The sequence below is a fragment of the Sturnira hondurensis genome, unplaced genomic scaffold (assembly GCF_014824575.4).
Source record: "Sturnira hondurensis isolate 20B ecotype Veracruz unplaced genomic scaffold, ASM1482457v3 Scaffold0022977, whole genome shotgun sequence".
Taxonomy (NCBI): Eukaryota; Metazoa; Chordata; class Mammalia; order Chiroptera; family Phyllostomidae; genus Sturnira; species Sturnira hondurensis.
The window spans coordinates 1,391,344-1,404,441 of record NW_028095608.1 but is presented as its reverse complement, the minus strand read 5'-3'; the positions used below and the strand labels follow the sequence as shown (position 1 = coordinate 1,404,441).

The window sequence follows — 13,098 nt, the reverse complement described above, 5'->3', positions numbered from 1 at the left end:
TTATGCCATGTGAATTTCACTTCAATCCGTTTTTTAGTTCAAGCATTTCAATGTATTTTCTGTACTTTAAAACAGGAAATGCTAGGGGTGAAATGCAGCTGCCGGCAGCTGGACCCTTGGGAACCTGGGCCCAGAGCTCACAACCACCTCATCTCAGTCGCACAGCCCGGTCCGTCTGCTGAGATGGCCCTTTCCCAGCAGGACATGGATCGGCTGGCATGGAAGTCCACAGCGTAGAGGGGCACCGTGGGGCAGGGGCAGGGGAGACCCTCCAGGGCAGAGGCCGAGCTCCCAGACTCCCGATGGCCACTGGGTTTGCTCTGCCGTTGGGGGCGCACCCAGACCGAGCAAGACGGCTGAGTAACTTCTGGTGGGATGAAGGGGTCTGGCTGGAGGGACGGATGTCTGGCAGGCACTCATTCTCAGTCATTAGGGCATAGGGCCCGCTAAATTGTCGCAGGCGCCTGACCTTGCAGCATGGGTTATACAGTGCTGTACGGTACCTGAACCATACGAACCGTACAGCCCACGCGATGGCAGACAGGCCTGTCGGCACAGCAGCCTCTGTAGACTGGTGTCTCCCTGAGGGCAGGCTCCACATTCTCAGGGCCTCCCAAAGACCAAGAAAGGAGCAGGTGTTCCTTGTAGAGATGGGCACAGGCTTGTAGTCACCATCAGCCCCTGTAGACAGGTGTACCCATTCTCTGCTGCTCACCTCCGGGGTCCTGGAGTGACTGTGAGAAAGCACAAAATTTGTCACATGAGGTGCACTGCCGCTTTGTGCCCCGCCCCCCCACACACACACATGCAGCGAGTCCTCGCCCTCTACTGCTACAGTGGTTGCCACTTGTCGGCAGCATTAGGACCCCTTTCTCTTTCAGAGCCCTTCCTCCAAACAGTTGTGACCCCCACTGTCTGGGGGACACTCCCAACCGTCTGCTCAGTACGTGAAATCTTGGTGACAAACCCACGTATCGTACCGCTGCGATGGAGGGGTGGCAAGCGAATTTTTGCTCTGGACATTTGTTAGGAGAATTTGTCCTCCACTTTCCTGCCGAAAGCAGTGCCATCTTGGGGGCCACCCCTCAAGCAGGACTCCAGGCAGCCCGTCCCAGAAGTCAGCCTTCTGCAGGGGGAGCCGGTCTGTCGCCTGTGTGTGGAGTGTCCCCAGCTTTAAAGAGACCACGAAGCCCTCTAAGGGCAACCCCCCTCAAAAACGTTCTGGGGTCACGGTTGGGTTTTCTCTAACGTGCATGAACCGTGTGCATCGCCGTGTTAACCACAGCTGTCTCAGACCAGGTGCTGTCACCGATCTTTACTTTCTTTGCTCTAATTCTCTCAATCTTCACGTTTTCTACAATGGACATATCTTTTCATAATGAGAAAGAAACATCTGTTTCTGTTTGGCAGAGTCCGCTGGAGCTGGGACGGCGCCTGGGCGGGGCCTGCGGGTTGGGGGCGGCGGGTATGGTGAGGCCCGGCGGCCATGTCCAGCTGGGAGCCTCCCTTCCGGCCTTCCGCTCACCTGTGCTCTGGTACGAGAGTCCCCAGGCTTCCGGGGACAGCTGCCGAGCACAAGGAAAGGGCACAGTGGGAGCGGGGCTGTCTGGGGGACACCTGGCTGGTGCCGCACCTGCCAACTCATTTCTGGTTGTGATTTCAGAGACAGAGCAGGAGCCCCAGCCTCTCTGCTGACAACTTTCAGCTGCCGCCGTCACCAGCCTGTCCCCTGCCCAGGTGTGTCACCGTGCTGCCTCTCAGCAGGTAAGGAAGTGACGACTCCTCTGGAGAACAAGTGTTTTTCCAGCAGTGACGTGTGTCCAGGCCCCTCCCCTGTGGCCTGGTGCTCACAGCGCCACCTTCCTCTCCCGCCAGCTGTCTTCGTCTCCTGCCCCTCTCGCAGAGCAGATGGGGCCCCTAGGGAACCTCATACTACCCCTCCTGAGACACTGTGCCCCCCGTGGGGACAGCAGGGGAGGGGGAGTGAGCCGTCCTGGTGAGTGTGGGGCCTCGGCTGGGGAACCAGGCTCTTTGCCCCCCTGAGCAAGAGCTGTGCCCTGTTCCGGAGGGGGTCAACCAGCACCCCGCCTCTCCCTTCCGTCTAAAGTGGTTGGTCCCTTCAGGCTGGGAGTGGGGTGGGGGGGTCTGTGCTCAATGGTCGGTCAGGCATCTCCCAGGGGGACAGACTGAGCCCCTCTGCCAGACAAAATGTATCAACAGCTGGTGGAGATAAGTCCTGTTAGGGAGGGTGGCTGAGAAGGAGGCACAGTGCCATCCACCCTCCGGGGAGTCTAAACGCTGAGCCCGAGTCAAATCAGATCAGCAGCCCTGGGGAGACCCACCCAGCGTGCTGCCCCGCGTTCGCTGAGTTGTGTGCAAGGGACAGCCCGCCAGAGTCTCCCGTGGGCTGTGTGACTGAGGGACTCGGAGCCCCTCCCCGAAGCAGTGGGCTCACCTCCCCTCTCCCCTCAAGTGAGTGGAGTGGGTGGTCCAGGACGCATGGTCAGCTCTGTCCTGCCTCCACTTCGCCCCCCTCCCGTTCCTCCTGTGGGGTCGAGGTGGGCTGCAGACACTCCCACGTGTCCGAGGAGGGAGGCACCTCCAGGTCACGCAGTGTGTGCTGCCTGGATGGCCTTGGAGGTCAGGGGTGCTCTTCCAGTGCGGCTCAGAGGCACCCAGTCAGGCGGTCGGGGGCTTAGGGACCTTCCCACCGGGTCACGTCTTTAGCTTCAGTTGGCAAATCCATCTCCTCGTGCCCTGCCAGCTATCCTAGTGGGCAGCCTTGCCTACCCTGGGGGACGGGACTCCTGCCACCTCACTCCCCCGTCGGGTGAGAAGGGGTGGCCAGGTGGGGAGGAACGCTGGGGACTTCAGTTGCAGCGCCTCCCTGACATGTATGTCCCTGCAGTGGAAAACCGAGGGGGTGGGGCCTGGCCTCGAGGTGCCTCCAGGCGCACAGTCAGGCGATTTGGAACCTGGCCACTCTGTGTGGGCAGCGGGGCAGCCGCAATGGGGACCAGTCAGAAATGTGCCCTGGGACCAGAACCCAGCCCCTCCATCAGGATGGGCACAGCATCAGGGACCCCCGGGAAGTTCAAAATCGACTGATCTTGAGAGCCCTGCGGGTACCTGGGATGCTTGGCAAGGCGATTTGGTGCACGAGGGCACCCCAGCCACATGGGTCTCCACCCCCAGTACCTGCCGGAATCAGCCCGGAAGCTTGACCTGCAGATGCCGCCCTGGGGGTCACAGGCTGGGTCCTGGCACTGGCCCTGTGAGAGACCGTGCACATGGAGAGAGCGTGAACACCCATGACACAGTGTTCGGTCACTGAGAGCCGCAAGAGTGACGCAAACGGGTTGGCGACTTGAGGGCAGAGAGTGGAGCAGGGTTGAGGCGGGCGGGCGGGGCGGCCCTCGGCATCGTACTCCCCATCCCCGCAGTTAGTGCCCTCCGGGCCTTTCACCGGCCTCACTGGTTTCTGCTCCGCCTCCTTCCTGGGCCGAAGTGGGAACCAGGGTGGGAGGGCTTTCTGCTTCTTGGGTGATGGTGGTTTAGGATGAAGAAGATCTCAATGTGCTGAGGAGAAGGCACCAGGAACCAGGACGCAGAGGGGACGTGGGGTGAGGGGGCAGAACCGCCAGGAGGGGGCAGTGCCCCCATGCGAAGAATGGGCCCCGAGCGAGGGCGCTTCCAGCTTCCTGGCCCAGCTGCCAAAAACATAGAGTCTGTCTCAGGGAGAAGCAGAGCGCCCAGGCCCCACCCCATGCGGGATTCCACGTCAGTGTCTCCTGAGTGTCCTGACCTGGCCCTGGGTCCGTCCCCAGCGGTCGGTAGGACCAAACTCAGTCAGGCAGCTGAGGCCGGAGTCTGCCCCCTTCTGCCTCCACGCCAGGGAGAAACCCCTTCCTGCCAGTCCCCGGCACACTTCCCTGGCGTCCCTTTGGTGAGGATTGCTCCAGCGCTCTGGCCGCTGCAGGGAGGCAGGCCAGGAGAGGGTAACATCTCAGTCCCTGGAGCGACCGGTGGCCCTGCTGGCTGGGTCAGCAGTTGGGAGGGGTGGTGGGTGGCTGGCAGCAGGCCCCGGTGCAGGGGAGTGGCTGCCATGCTGAGTGGGCATAAGGGCCAAGTGGGCACAGGGTGGGGTGGGGATGGAGGCTGAGGAGGCCCTGCCTCAGTGGCCGTCCGTCCACTCACTGGGAGCGAGGTCGGTAGGCAGGATGCAAGGTCAGAGGTGGTGGGAAATGATGGAGACTGAAGACTGAGCCCATTAGGAGGAGTAGGGGGTGACTAGGGACAGGGGAGGTGGCCCAGCCACTTTGAGGACCAAAAAAAGCCGCTCTGTGACTGGCTGACGGCACCAGCCCCAGCACAGGCCACACTTAGCGTCCTTCCGTGTGAGTGGAGTGGGCACAGAGCTGGAGGACTCGTGTCAGGTTCTAGGGACAAAGGCAAGAAGACAGCATGACAGCAGTGCTGGTCCTGTCATTTAGGCTGCCTGTGGAGGTGACCGGGGTGTGCAAACCCTGTCATCGAGGTGACAACGTGGAGGGACACGGTTCTTGGAGGCTGAAGAGGAGGGTCCAAGGCTGTAGTCAGAGGGTGATGACCCAGCCAGGACATGGTCTGGAGGGGACACAGTGGTGGGGAGGAGGGGAGGAGGGGCTAACAGAGAGTAAGTGAGACGGGTGAGAGTCAGTGAGTCTCAGCCCAGGAGCTGGGGCACCGTCCCCACCCAGATGCAAAGGGGTACTCGGCTATTCTGCACTCCTGGGCGTCCTGCACATTCTCCTCCTGGGTGTGGGGGTGAGGTGCAGGAAACAATGCGTTTTGCCAACTTCATGGGCTGCTAGGGGAACGAATGGCTTGTTACAATACTTAAGAAAGAATCGAGCTGTGCAAATGTCAAGGTATTACTTGCGGCTGTGGGGACAGGGAAGGGGGCAGTACCATCTGGGTCCTGATACTCCCTCTCCCCAGGCTGAGAGTGTTTGCACACACAAGTGTCATCACCCTGGAGGGGCACTCCTTTTGTTACCCCAGGGTCTGTGCTCCAGAATGCTCCAGCTGGACAGACCTCTTGGGGGCTGGGAGTGACAGGTGGGTGACACTGAGGAGGGCTCTGCCTGGGCTTTGGGGAGTCAGCACCTGCAACCCTGTGTCCTGGGCTGTTTCAGGGCCGCGGGCCAGAGGAGGGCATGTCCAACAACAGCACCACCAGCATCTCGCAGGCCCGCAAGGCCGTGGAGCAGCTCAAGATGGAGGCGTGCATGGACCGGGTGAAGGTAAGCCCCGCCAGCCACCCCTCTGCCCACACCCCGCCCACAGTGGCCCTCCGCATCCCCCGGCAGAGCACCCACCCAAGCTTGGTGGTGGAGCGTGCCCAGGGCCCAGGTGATGCACAGTGTGCACGAGCGCGGTGAGGAGCCTCCAGAAGTGAACTCCGTCCCTGCAGCTCCATCGAGCTGTTGTCCTGGTCAGCGAAAAAGAAGGAGCTCCTCAATGAGACCAGCGCCCCAAGGTTAGACTGCTCTGGGTGTTGTGACAGGGGCTCTTTGGGGAGCGAAGCTTTGAACCATGCATGGTGCTGGTCAAATGTCCCTTCAGGGAAAGTGCAGGAAGGTGCTGGCTGCCTCCGGCGCTGCTCATCTTGCTGGTGAATGTAGGGCCCTCCTGTGGGGAGGACTAAAGCCAGCTGAAGCCACCTCTTCTCCAGATGCCACTTGGAAGCAAGCAGGAGGCTCTGAAATGCTGCTTATTTTCCTTGACTGTGATGGGATTAGTGCCTGTCACCACCAGCAAGCCCAATTCCATGTTTCTGTGGTCTGTGGACACAAAACCAGGGGCTGCCCAGGCATCTGAGGCTCGAACCACACACAGTCCCTGGGGCAGTGGGCAGCCCTGAGGCCTCTGTGGGCAGGGCAGGCAGTCACTCCGGCAGGCCCCTCACCAAGGCCGGCCCTCATGCTCCAGTGATGGCCAGAGAGCCTGCTCCTGCGGCCGTAGGACAGTCACTGCCTTCCCCCGGGACTTCGGGGGGCATACTGTCCCAGGAGGCAGGAGCCATGCACAGAAAGTGACATAACCTTGGAGGAGTGGAGGAAGGGACACAGTGTGATGCAATATTGTGCGGCCATCACCATGGTCCATCCCCAGAACTTTTCGTTACTCCACACAAACTCTCCTCATTAAACAGGAGCCTTCCAGCCCCTCCCCAGCCCCTGAAACCTCTGTCACACTGTCCGTCTGTATGGATTTGCCTGTTCCAGGTCCCTCCTTCGTGTAAGTGGAATCATGCAGTATCTGTCCTTCGTGTCTGCTCTATTTCACCTGACATATGTCTTCAGGATCCATTCAGGTCATCAGAATTTCATTCCTTCTATGAATGAATACCATTCCGTTGTATAGCCACCCCACATTTCATTTCTCTGTCCATCTGATGAGGGGCGTTGGCTTGTTTCCACCTTCTGGCCGTTGTGAATGGTGCTGCTGTGAACACAGCTGTGCAAGGGTTTGTGGCCCCACTTGGGTAGCGTCTCCATTCAGCTTTCTGAGGACCCGCCTCGCCACTTTCCATGGAGGCCACAGCATTTCACCCCCACCCCCGCAGCGATGGGTGAGGGTTTGTTTCCCCACATCTGCACCAAGATTTGTAAACCGACATTTGGGTGTGACGTTCATACATGGTTTTAGGTGCCAGACGCGCCTCGCTTCAGGGCTCTCTGGCTTTGGTGGGAAATCTGCTCGGTGCAAATCTTGGCAGGAATAAATGGAGCGTGTTGGTGCCAACTAGCCAGACAAAAAAGATGGGTTGCAGGAAGACAGGGAGCCGCCAAGGACACCCCATGTTGACCTTGGAAGGGCCTAGAGGAGGAGAGTTGGGAGGGTGGGGGTTGCAGAACCAGGGTCTCTGGGTGGGTGAGAGGTCACTGCAGGGAAGGAAGAGGAAGGGAGCCTGGATGGTGGTGGCAGCGGGAAGCCGAGCCAGGGAGGGGAGGAGCCATTCGCGCTCTGGTAGAATGTTGGGTCCAGATGAAAGGAGAGAAGGACAGGCTGACTGCATGGGAGCCTTGCAGAAGGGGGCTGTGCCCCTGGGTCCTGGAGTGGGGCACTGAGCTGCAGGGGGACAGCTGGAGGCTGGGGAGAAATCAGTGCCATGAGTCCCACAGAGCTGGCTCCCAGGTGGACACGCCACCGGTTGGGCCCCGAGGACAACCCCTTGAGAGCAGGTGCTGGTGCAGAACAGAACGGCCCCACAGCCGGCACATGTGCAGCTAACGGCAGAGCCCCCTCTGGGCTTTGTGGTTTAGGGAGCTGGGAGGAGCGTCTAGAGGAGGAGGGAGCAAGGAAAGACGGAAGGAAGGCAAGCAGGAGGGCAGGTGTCCTCAGTTCATGAGAAGGAAAAGGAGGTCTGTGAACACAGAGAGAGGGAGACGGTAATTGTGTTAAGCAGTTGTTTGGGCTGAAAGGTAATAAAAATTAACACTGTGAACCCAAAGAGGTCTGGGCGGTTCGTGGAGGAAAACTGTAGCCAAAATACCCACTATTACCCCGAGATCCCATTTGTCCCCCCAAAATGTCATTTACACAAAAGCACTAGGTGCCCACATAGATTTCGTTCCCAATTCTGTGGGGGCGTTGAAGGGAGAGACCCTTCGAAGTGTGTGGTCCACGGCCAGGCCCCCACCACAGCCCGGCCAAGGACCCTCCACACACAGCCTCCGCACCCTTCCTGCCCCCACCCTCATCCACTGATGTCCAAGTACCGGCCCCCCCAGCCTTCTCCCCGGGGGTCCACCTCCTCCCCAGGGGCCCACCTGGCAAACACAGGCCTCTTCACCCCACCCGGAAGCTCACCAGGGCGACCCCGCAAAAGTGGGTGCTCCTCTTTGAGAACCAGCGTCAGCTGCTGAGTGTTCTCCGTGTTGCCATAAGTACAAGAGTGACCCAGCGTAGAACCCATGTGGCTTCCCAAAAGCACAAGCTTAGAAAATAGTGCTCAGGATCCTGAAAAAGGGAATTAAGAGTATATAAAAGACAACTGTTTTAGAAACTCCTCAGAGAAAGAACACCTTACTCTTTGCCTTACTCCCTGGGGACTCCAGAAGTGTGGAGTTCCATCGGGCATGGGGGGACCTTCATGACACTGATCACCGAGTAGAATCAGTGTAACAGTCACGGCAGGTACAGGGGAGCAGCGCATAGGAGGCTCGAGTGGAGACGTGGGGCTCGGCACTGGCCTGTGCAGCCTGGGAGGAGCTGAGCTGCAGAGAAGGCGCCCCCTCCCCCCCCCCTCCGCCCAGGGGAGGCACGGGGTGGGCGCAGGCCGGGATGCAGGCTCCAGCAGGGCCTCTGGGAACCGCCTCTTTGTTGGAAACCCCACAGGGTGCCTGATTCCCCTGCCCCAGAGGAGCTGGGTTGGGTCAGTCCCACGTGAACTCTGGATGTGGATGGACACCTCCAGGAAACCAGTAGCTCTCAGCCAGGGACCCGGAAACAGCTGCCAGACTTGCTGGGGCAGAGGGACTCACTGGCCAAACCACTGCTGGGACATCTGTGGGATGCACTCACCTTCTCTAAAGAGGCTGCCATGAGGCCTGGCTGTGCCAGCACAGGCTTTGTCTGATGCTTGTCGGCTGGGAGACGGAGCTGTTCTGAATCGGCCTGCATTTGGTAGATGGCGAACCTCGAGGGCAGGGACAGAAAGGCGTGCGATGCAGGGTATGCCTGGGAGACACGCGAAGGGACACAGGTGCTGGCAGGCAGCGCCCCGAGAACAGTCATGATGTCATGACACATTATGGCGGTCCTCCACATCAAAGTTAGGAAACATTGGGAGAAAACAGTTTGGAAAAGGGAAATAACTTTATCAAAGGAAAGGAATGTCCCATTTACTTTTTGACACTGAGCCTTCGTGATTTGGCACTCCAAAGAAAAGAGAATACATGGTCAGCAGTATTTTTGACATGGACCCCAAATTGAATTTACAGGCGTTCAAGGTCTATTTCACATATACGCTGCTTCCTCTGTGTAGATTTCTTAACCGTGAGCGTGAGAGAGCCCATCACACACGTAAGTGTGCAATGATATGCGTGTGTCCCCAGAGGAAGCAGCGGGCACCCGGCCATTTGCAGAGAGACCACGACAGCATAGGCCTTGGGGGCTTCAGTCCTCGTTTTGAGAATAATGCTATTTCTCTGTTCGTGAAAATGGCACTTGTTTTAGAAAATTTTGGAAAACATAGAAAAGTATAAAAAGAAAACTTAAAGGGTCTGTAACCAATACATTTTCATATTTTTCCATGTAGCTGTTCACCTAGTTTCTTTTTGTAAAACTGTGGTTAGGGTTAGTACAATTATTACTTTTTGTAAAAGGATTTATTATCGAGCAGTATATTGTGATTATAGATCCAGGTCAGTAAATACTCTCCTAAAATGTTATTTTTTAATGTCTCTTTACTCCATCATCTGATGTATTGTACAATCATTTATTTAACTGGTCTCCTGTCCTTGGACATTTTCATTACTTCCAAGTTTTCAGTGTTATTTTTTTAAGTGTTACAGTGAACACACTGGTAGATGAACTTGCGCCACTCTGTTCCATTTGGTAAGTGGCCACAGACTGTGCGTTGCCGGGTCGAAGGAGGTGTTACGTTCTGAAGTGTTTGAATGGTAACCAAGTTTCTCTGTGAAAAGAGAGCCCAGCTTATTCTCTCATCAGCGGTGTGACATCTCTGTCCCCCCAACTCTTTCCAGTGCCGTTCCTCATGCCATTCCAATTTGACAGATAATAGGTAATGATAACAGTAACAGTTCAGAATGAGCAATATTTATTGAGTGCTTATTATCTGCTGCTCTGAAAACTTTATATTGAATTTGCTCAGTGCTCACAACTGTTCTGTGAGTAGCTGCTACTCATAATCCCACTTTACAGAGGAGGCAACTGAGGCCTGCAGAGGTTAAGTGACTTGCCCAAGACCAGGCAGCTGGAAAGCAGTGGTGGCACAGGGACAGGGGACCAGGGGGTCTGCCCCTGACATTTTGTTCTTACCTTTCTGGCACACCCTTTCTTGATTGTTGACACCTCATAGTTTTAACATGTATTTCATGGGCTCACTGTGGTTAAACTAACTTCATATGTTAAATTTTCCTTTTACCAGTTGCCTGTTCCTACCCTTGGCCCAGTTTTCTACTGTGGTTCTTTTTTTATTTTTATTTTTTAGTTTTCTTTTTTCTAAGTATTTTTTATTGATTATGCTATTATAGTTTTCCCCCTTTAACTCCCTTTATCCCCCTTCCACCTTGTCCCTCCAACTCGCCCACATCCATTCTTAGTTAATGTCCATGGGTTGTACATATAAGTTCTTTGAGTTCTCTGTTTCCTATACCATTTTTTTAAAGATTTTATTTATTTATTTATCATTAGAGGGGAAGGAGAGAGGGAGAGAAATATCAATGTATGGTTGCCTCTGGTGTGTCCCCTGCCGGGAACTGGCCTGCAACCCAGGAGTGTGCCCTGACTGGGAATCGAACCGCGATCCTCTGGTTCGCAGGCCCGCGCTCAATCCACTGAGCTACACCAGTCAGGGTGTTTCCTATACCATTTTTTTATCTCTCCCCATCTATTTTGTGCCTACTAATTATGCTTCTTCTTCCCTGTGCCTTTCCCCCCCATTCCTCCCTTCTTCCTCCCCACTGAACTCCCTCTGTGTGATGTCCATTTCTCTGATTCTGTTCCTGTTCTGGTTGTTTGCTTAGTTTTTGTTGTTATTGTTTTCTTTTCTTTTAGGTTCATTTGTTGTGAGTTTGTTGTCCTTTTATTGTTCATATTTTATCTTCTTTTTCTTAGACAAGTCCCTTTAACATTTTATATAATAAGAGCTTGTTGGTGATTCCATTCTAAATGAAAGCTTTGCTGGGTAGGGTAATCTTGGATGTAGGTCCTTGCCTTTCATGACTTCAATACTTCCTTCCAGCTCCTTCTTGCCTGTAAGGTTTCTTTTGATAAATCAGCTGATAGCCTTATGAGAACTCCTTTGTAGATAACTGTCTCCTTTTCTCTTGCTGCTTTTAGGATTTTCTCTTTGTTTTTAATCTTGGGTAACTTAATGATGATGTACATTGGTGTGTTCCTCTTTGGGTCCCACTTCTTTGGGACTCTCTGAGCTTCCTGGACTTCCTGGAAGTCTATTTTCTTTGCCAGATTTCGGAAGTTTTCCTTCATTATTTGTTCAAATAAGTTTACAATTGCTTGCTGTTGTTCTCCTTCTGGCACCCCTATAATTCGAATATTGGAATGTTTCAGGTTGTCCCAGAGAATCCTCAGCCTCTCTTCATTTTTTGGATTCTTGTTTCTTCATTCTGATCCAGTTGGATGTTTATTTCTTCCTTTTGTTCCAAATCGTTGCCTTGAATCCTGGTTTTCTTCTTGTCGCTGTTGGTTCCCTGAATATTTTGCTTTATTTCCTTTGGGGTATCTTCCACTTGTTCTTTAATTTTTTGACCAAGCTCAATCAGTTCTGTGAGCATTTTGATTACCAGGGCTTGAAATTCTCCATCAGATAGGTTGGCAATCTCCTCCTCGCTTAGTTCAGAGGTTTTGCTCTGTTCTTTCATTTGGGCCATATTTCTCTGTCTTGGCGCAGCCGATAAGTTGTAAGGGAGCCAGGCCTTAGATATTCACCAGGGCGGGGCAACCCCTTTGCTTTGCCGAAGCTCCCTGTGGGGGAGGGGCCAGAGAGGGAGCACTGCAGCCCGCCTGCCGGTCTCTAGTGCACTTTCCAACAGACTTTCCTGTCAGACTGGAAGTATCTCCCACCGTGGCAACCCCTGCCTTAGCCCACAGTCAGCTTTGAGTCTGTTTTCCCCTTAAGTCTGTCCCTCCCGTGCAGCTCAGCCAAGCTCGGCCGTCAGCCCTGCCATTCAGCTGCCTCTCCCTCCGCAGTTTTTCTGAGCCAGTCCGCACTCGGTCAGCCTTGCTGGTCTGGTCGTTCTGGTTGATTTTTTTCTTTAATTCCTTGGTTGTCAGAGTTCCGTGCAGTTTGATGTTCTGGCGCTTTTAATTGTTTATTGATCTCAGATTGGTTGTTATCCTCCTTTTGGTTGTGGAAGAAGCAAAGGGTTTCTACCTGTGCCTCCATCTTGGCCAGAACTTCTACTGTGATTCTTATCTTTTCTTATGGTTAGTAAGAGTTTCTTGCATATTATATGTTACAAATAGGTTTCCACATGGAAGAAAACCATAAACTAGAAAACAGAGAGACTATAAAAATAAAAAAAGGAAAAAATAAAACAACAGAAGCAACACCAAATATATCCATCTTAATAAGTACTAAGTCAAACAACTAATTTAGACTCTCAGATTTAATTTAAAAAACAGAGTATATTTTACATTAGACATTAACCTAAGTAAAGGGACTCGAGCTGAAAGTAATATATTGTACAATATCTATATGTGGAAGACTATAAAATTCATGAACAACATCAAGGAAGATCTAAATAAATGAAGAGAGATTCCATGTTCCTGGACAGGAAGACTTCATATCAGTAAGATATCAGTTCTTCCCAACTTGGTCTATAGATTCAACACAATCCCAATCAAAACCCAGCAAGTCATCTTGTTGACACCGACCAACCAATTCTTAAGTTTGTATGATGAGGTAAAAAAAACCACAATCGCCAACACAGTACTGAAGGAGAGGACAAAGCTGGAAGTTTGACTCTATCTGACTTCAAGACTTAACCATCGAAATCAAGACACAGTGACACTGGCAAAAGAATAGGCAGGTCAGTGGAACAGAATAGACAGCCCCCAAGTAGACCCCCTAAATACATTAACTGGTCTGGACAAAGGGTCAAGGACAAGACAATGGAGAAAGGGGAGTCTTTTCAACAAATGGTGCTAGAAAAGCTAGACATCCACATGTGAAAAAAGGGGATTTAGACACAGACTTTACATCCTTCACAAAAAATTAAACCATAGACCATAGACCTAAATGTAAAAGGCAGAACTATACAACTTCTAGAAGATAATATGGGAGAAAATCCAGGTGAACTTGGGTTTGGTGATGAGTTTTTAGGTGTAGCACCTAAGTCACAA

General features: G+C 53.6%; 1 protein-coding gene across 2 annotated transcripts in view; it reads left to right on the top strand.

The window, feature by feature from the left end:
- The window catches only part of GNG4 (G protein subunit gamma 4), a 50,425-nt gene that overhangs the window by 20,311 nt on the left and 17,016 nt on the right, over positions 1 to 13,098 (top strand). The window contains exons 2-3 of one of the 2 annotated variants that reach the window (XM_037037316.1): positions 1,664 to 1,764; positions 5,178 to 5,285. In XM_037037316.1, coding sequence (XP_036893211.1) covers positions 5,199 to 5,285 — 87 coding nt within the window. In that variant the 5' untranslated portion in view covers positions 1,664 to 1,764; positions 5,178 to 5,198. Of the gene's footprint in view, positions 1 to 1,598; positions 1,765 to 5,177; positions 5,286 to 13,098 lie in introns of those variants that run through there. The other variant, XM_037037317.1, reaches the window with a different exon arrangement.